Source organism: Plasmopara halstedii (assembly GCF_900000015.1).
Source record: "Plasmopara halstedii genome assembly, contig: Scaffold_1343, whole genome shotgun sequence".
NCBI classification, from domain to species: domain Eukaryota; phylum Oomycota; class Peronosporomycetes; order Peronosporales; family Peronosporaceae; genus Plasmopara; species Plasmopara halstedii.
Genome location: NW_020188258.1, coordinates 635,983 through 642,904, shown reverse-complemented (window position 1 = coordinate 642,904; position 6,922 = coordinate 635,983). Strand labels below are relative to the sequence as shown.

General features: G+C 42.9%; 1 protein-coding gene across 1 annotated transcript; it reads right to left on the bottom strand.

Moving 5' to 3' along the window:
* Positions 1-1,078: 1,078 nt before the first annotated feature.
* Positions 1,079-1,567, bottom strand: PHALS_01147 (uncharacterized protein; the record flags this gene model as incomplete). The annotated part of the gene is made up of 2 exons (XM_024730954.1): positions 1,079-1,399; positions 1,478-1,567. 2 exons carry the CDS (start codon positions 1,565-1,567, stop codon positions 1,079-1,081), a joined length of 411 nt encoding a protein of 136 aa, XP_024581180.1.
* Positions 1,568-6,922: the final 5,355 nt, after the last annotated feature.

The window sequence follows — 6,922 nt, the reverse complement described above, 5'->3', positions numbered from 1 at the left end:
GGCTACTATCGGGGTGATCTCAATTCGTGGTGCAAGCGAGGCCGCAAATCGAGAAGTGAGAGCTTTTATAGAAGGATTGCAACGTTTTTTCTAAATTGTGGTATTGTACATGAAAAATGAATAGTTCTGGCATCGATCGATAGTGGGATATTACCAAACAAATGACAGGTTGCAGTTTAGATTGAGCAGCATAAAAAATAGTTGCTTCCACGGCTGCGAGAGCAACACTAATTTTTCCTTAGTGCAGTGCAAACAGATGGTTGGGAGCTTGATAAAGCCTCTACAGTGTCAACATACATGTCTGATAACATGCTTTAATCGATAAATTCGAAAAAAATAGAAGGAATCGACTCAACTTCACAAGTACACGGCACACGCATGTATCTAAAAACCTCATTAATTGTCACAATTGTTTGATAAAGGCCTAAAGCAATCGCATTGGATCTGACGCTTGACTTCCTAAATAAAAGTTATGCTAGTGGTTCAAATTTGTGGGGCTCAATGAAATTTCAGAGAAATCGATATGGCGCAAATTTGAAATCCTGGTTATAGCACGCACATTATCACTAGCTTACAAGCGCTCTGATAATCAAATTATCCGAATCAATGAGTGAATCGTGATTGCAGGAACGCCATCGTGCTCGGAGATGTGCCACCATCTGAGCACATGGCGCTATCAAATAGATCTATGCACAGACAATCATTACTAACTAGAGTTTCTAAGCAAAACACCTATCATATGCAACAGATAATATGCTGCCGTGTATAAGTAATTCTTCAAGAAAGACAGAATGGATGTAACAACTTTGAAAATGAGCATGAGTCAAGGAAGTCATTACTACGTGTTTGCATACCTTAAATTTATATAAATAGTTAGTCTTGAACCGAGACTGTCACAGTTTAAGAGCAAGAAAATAAGCAATGGAATTCATAAATGCAGAACACATTTAATGACAGCGACTACAACAAACCGTCGGAACGCTACAAATTATAAAAGTAAATGATACGTGCAGTACTGAGGGCATAAATCGTAGCCATTTCATGTTAAATATTAAGTACTATATATAATTGCAATTTTTTACATTTCAAGTCGGAAAATGAGATTGTCCGTGTCGTCGCTCTCGTCGTCGGAGAATTGGTAAGCCCGCCGGGTGAGTGACGAAGAGGCTGTTGATGCACTAGAAAAGTCAGACGCATCGTTGAAGAGAAAAGAATCGCCCGGCACTTTAGAATCAGGACTGTAGTACGTGTTCTCATTGCTGGTCTTATAGAAATATCCGTCATCATCGCTGTCGTCGTCGCTATCTTCGTTGTCCGAACCATCATTTCCAAGCTCGTCAATGCCGCGTCGAATTGTTGTCAAAAAGTCTTCCTGTTCGTCCTGCGGATGTAATTTCATCTTTGTGGAAGACATCGTTGGCATCATTGCGGCATCAGTATTCGCTTCATTGATGTTAAAGCAATCGCTTAAACCCACTTTGAAGTCCGAATGAAAACGCAACAATGGAGAGTTGAAGGACTGACGAAGGAAAGCACCTGCAGGTTGTAGTGGGAGAACTTCGCACATGAAGTAACTTTTAAGTGGCTTGCGCTTGGGTAGGTTAGTTGAAGAATGGTGGAATGGTCATGCCGAATCTAACAATCATATGCACAGTTCATACCTCTAGCAGTGCATTATTGAAGATTGATGAACTAGAATTACTACATAGTTAGTTTACCTTTATATTCATATAAGCGTCTCGGTAGTTTTGCTTAAATAGGTACGGGGAATATCTAATTGATAAGATTCGGAAAGCTCACCGGACTTTGCACCACAATCCTGAGAGCAGACATATCTAGGATGACAGCTACATATATTACAACCTTGTGCGAACCCTTCGATGTTTAAGAATGAATGCAATATAATTGTACCGAATTGCAAACGTCTTCAAATTGACGGCGCGTTGCTGGATCGCAATAACATTTCATTATTTAATATTGAGAGCAAAATCTGGCTCGTCTTTAAACCTTATTCGTGTATATAAATAGAGCTGAGTCGACAAATTTTTTATGTTGCAATATCATACAAACTTTCAGTAATTTGGACAGTAGGAATGTCAGGAAATTGCGCTACACAGTCTAAGAGCTCACTAGGTTACTGTGAACTTCATAAAGGGCACTTTCCTTTATAGTTGACTAGATTTAGGAGTATGTGGTGGTCTATAGTGTATGTAAAGACTATGTTATATGTCCAAGGTGTACAAGCTATCAAACTGATACTAAATCAAATCCTGTCAGAGTCTTCGGTTTGAGCTTGTTCGTACATTAGCTTCATCCGCTACGACGTCAATGTAAAACGGCGATGCACTCGACTACGTTGATCTTTGCCAAAGTGCAATAAAGAATTAGAACAGCATGATGGGGCTTTCTCTCTAAAGAAAATTTTCACAGGATTTCTACCATCTCGAGGGGTCTTTTGTCTTCATAGTGGCACATACTTACTGTACAAATGCGCGTCCGTCTCATCTTTTCCCAAGCTATACCAACCAAACGTAATACTAGTGGTACATTCGAGCAGCACATGCTGAGTTTGATCAATCGTCACTATCAGGAAGTGCTACATCTGCTTCATTTTCGAATTTTGAAAAGTGAACAATCAAAATGTTTTATTGGGGATATGCTGCCATCTTTTTATAATCGATCGCTTAAATTTTATCTTCAACTAGCGACGTACGACAAAGATTACAAGCGCGTCGATACGTACATGCGAAGCATTGTATGCCTACGTGCAGCACCGCAACTGCAACATTATATTCTGTGGGGTCGTACTTGAAGATAAGAAAGAACAGAATTGAAATTTTCGGGTGCTAATTTGACTATCCATAAATAGATGGTAAATGTGTGGTGACTTGGGTTATAACTTTAAACATCGTTATTGGGATTCCAATACAAGAGTTTGATATTATAAATGATGCGTTTCTCCAAGTTAATAATATGAAAGGAGAATTAGTGAAGTTTTTTTTAATTTTGTTCGGCTCTTTTCTAGTATCTTCTAGAAACTCTAGCAATGCATGTTTGTTTTCTAAAGGTTGTTGAAGTCCCTGCGGTTATGCTTCTCTTCCATGGCGTAAAGACCATCTGAAAATCCTCTTCAGCAGATCCCCAAAGTGCAAGTTCATGTGCAAGCAGACCCAGCCCCTAGCTTCAAGTGATTTTTCGAACATATGGGCATTTGAAATTTACAGAACCAGGTCCCCAGTTTCTAGAAACTTACCAAGACAGGCTTTCTAGACTTGGGATATGCAATAAAGCTCTTGACTAAGCGCAGGAGAGCCTTATTACTCCACGCATATAACATTTGTGGCGGTGGCGACGCAGTATATGAATGTCGCCATACATAAAAAGATGGAAAATATGTATATGCAGTCTATACTTGCAAAATGGCTTCAGATTTACCGAAATCATGATCCAGTTTTGAGTAAATATTGGTCATATGCAATATTTGACACAATTGTTGAGCAGTTTAAGACGCCATCACGCTCAATATTGTTAAAGGATTATGCCAAAAATCAACATATTAGCTGTACAAACGACCATTATTATACAAACTCCTGTTGCACTAACAAAGTAGGCTCAATTGCGTTTTAGTCTTGTCAGCTTGAAGCTGATGTGAAGGGATACTTTACTACACATAGAGATATCTATGCTATTGAGTGTACCTGCTTGGCTCGAAGGTATTTGAAATTCAACCCGATCATTCGTCCCTGCGCACATCCACGTCGTAACCACATTTATTCCAAGGAATGGTCATATTTTTTCGCCAAGTACACCTTTGCGGTACCGTATAAGCTGACTTGGTGTGGTTAGAATTGCGCTTTTGCGTCATACCGACTAAAATTGCCGCATGTCATAGTGGTGACGTCACAAATTGACGAGGCCATACTCACTGCTTACGGGTCGGGCACGACATGTGTTGCGTTTCTGAAGCATTGGAAAGCAAGAAGGTTAGAAAAACAAATTTGGCACTATCAAAAAGCGTGCTTCTTTGCGGATTCACTACTATAGCAACCGCAGATTACTGAGCTGATCCATGTCACTCTCAAAGTGTAGTGATGCCAGCTGGGGAGCCTCATTCTTAAACGAGGCTCATGAAATACCATCTTGAAAAAATAATCAATATTTATCGGTGAGCGCTATATATATGTGGCCCAGCATGTATAAGTTAGTAAGCGCGTATGTGCGCCCGCTCGAATCAAGTCAGCGTGTAATTCTTGTGTCATGCGCCGGTTATTTTGAATATCGTGTCCATTTCGTCAGTGTTGATTTGACGTAATTTCTGATTTTCTTAGAGACGCATCTGGTGAATTCGATATTGTGTTCTTTATGTTGTCTGAGCAAGATGGCTCATAGCGCTGCTATCTGCGATAACGTGACCAATAAGGATGCGCTTAAGCTCCTCATCGACAAAGCGCATTCTCAGTATGGCTATCTTGTGGCTGCTGTATCAGACAGAGGTTCGCTTGTTACAGCAAAGCTTTTGCGAACTTTTTTATATGCTCGTATAGATTGGCTACGTCAACTGCTGAACACCCGCAGATAGATAGCCCAAAGGAACGCATGGATGCGTCGAGGAGTCTTAAAATGTAAAAACGTGTTTCAAGAGACCGCAGTACTAGGGCGACTTGTGGTGTTTGTGGCGAAAAACGCACTTTGTGCTGTGAATGGCTCTATTTTTTTTTACAAAAAGTTTCGGTGATCCCCGGATGCATTTCACACCGCCATATAGTGGGTCTAAACACAAACGGGGAGATACTGCAGATGTCCATGAAGGTTGTTGAAATTAGCTTCTATACCATAACTAACCATGCTATTCGATGATTTCAGGGCTGTAATCTCTTAAAGCTATCCTTTGAAAAAAACTTCATGCTCAATAAAGCCTTCTGCTTTGCGTAATGACAGGGGACATACAGACTGAAGCACTTCTTCGGAAACTCTATTTACAAGTAAGTGAAGTTTCTCGCCGCAAAGTCGTGGGACTCCTATTCTCTGCCCGATGGGTGCATCACAAGGTACTGCCGACTGAGGAGAATTATGACATGTTGGCTTAGATAAACCATGCACGACACCTCCAGAGTCTACAAATGCAACTAAGGTAACAGAGTTTCACATATCCTGGTAACTGGTGTGTGTCACACCAAATGGTCATGGTGTAACTGCATTCAAACAAGAATACGATACGGGGCTGGATAGCCAGTAGTTATACATGTATTTTCATTATACTATACATATTTGAAGAAAATCTATGCATTTAAAATAAGACGGTTCTGCCGCAGATAAAAAAATAAAGTCAATTTTGGATTTAAACGGAAGTGTTAATTAGCCTTGGGTTAAGGTTGTAATTACCGTTGGAGTAAGCGGATCGCGATTCGCCAAACTCGTACTCATTCTAAGTATACAACGAAAGTTCGGTGACCTAACTTACGCTTCCTCTAAGCGCAAAGTTACAGCAGCCCCGCTGCACTTGGTAGCACTTGTAGTCAATTTACGCCTGAGTCGTTTAAACTAATCTTCTGTGAGGATGGAACAATTTTCCTCTTTGCCCCAGGGCATGCAGGACGGCCTTAAAAAGTTGATGATCTTGCTTGTCTCTGAGGGCGTGCAACACCTTGCTTCGCATGGCCCTTAGGCACTCGGTGCGCGGCAAGAGGCGTTTTCAAATTACGAAAACGCGCTGCTAGAGCACCTGCTGCAGAAGATGTCTGCATCATTTTCGTCTATGAAGCCACCATCAGCGACGAATGATTTTGACCACCCTTAAATGCTCATGGCGAGTGTTAAGGTCTTTGAGGAGAAGGATGGAGAGAGTCTCCTGCTCTGGGTGAGAGAGATCGAGATAGCCATCGTATCCGCCATGATCTAGACCGAGCAACAGCGCGTGGCGCTAATCATGTCAAAGCTCGGTGGTCGAGCGCGAGAATTGGCACTGACGTGCGGCACTTTGGTCGAAGCTGCGTATCCCTCTTGGGCGGAGCTGAAATTGCAGCCCTCACGAGTGTTCTCGCCGCCTAATCAAGGCATATCGCGTGCGATCGCGTTTTCTTGCCGCCCGACAAGACAACAAGGAATTGGTGAACTTCGTCCAAGAGATGCGCACTCTCATTGCCGAAATGGCAGTAGATCCCCTTCCGGAGGCGGTCACAGTGACCGTGTTTATAGAAGGCCTCCGCACTGGCGTGGCCTGAATGCTTCTGCGTGCATCCGTCTTCGTTTAGAGAAGCAATAAGCGTGGCATTGGATGCCGAATTCAAATTCAAGTCGGCATGACTTGGTTGGAATGCATACTCCAACAGCTAGTCGAGCGGGTCTGTGCCCGTGGATCTCAGCTATGCTGAGGACGAGAGAGCGGAGCTCTGAGCTGCCAAGCAGGGCACAAATATACGATAGTGTTTTGTCTGTGTAGACGCCCATCATCTTCGGAACGGTTGCCCCTGCGCAAGACGCGTCAAGGTTCATCGATCCATCACCCCAATGCCTACCAGTCTTGTTCGTCGCGAAGAAACGACACTACCCAGTAGACGCGGGGCAACCTACTGGGGAAGAATTGAGTTCTGTTGAGTCTCAGAGAGGTAGAGGTCATCAGGGCCCAGCCCCGAAAAGCTTCGTGCTCTTATACACGGAACGTGTTTGCTGGTCGTGGAGGCGACCGTAAAGAGCTTCGAGAAGCCATGGAAGATCCTCATCGATTCCGGGGCGTCGGACAGTTATGCTCGACGTTCCACGATGGAAGGAAGTCAGCTGTATGCTGAGGTGCTAAAAGCGCGGTTGGGTGACATCGTCACAATTTACCTTGCAAAGGGGACGCGTGTCACGGTTCCGAAGGTGCCTGTGGACCTTGGAGTCAAGTTTCGTGACTATGATAGCGTGTAACGCTGTCTAGTGTTAA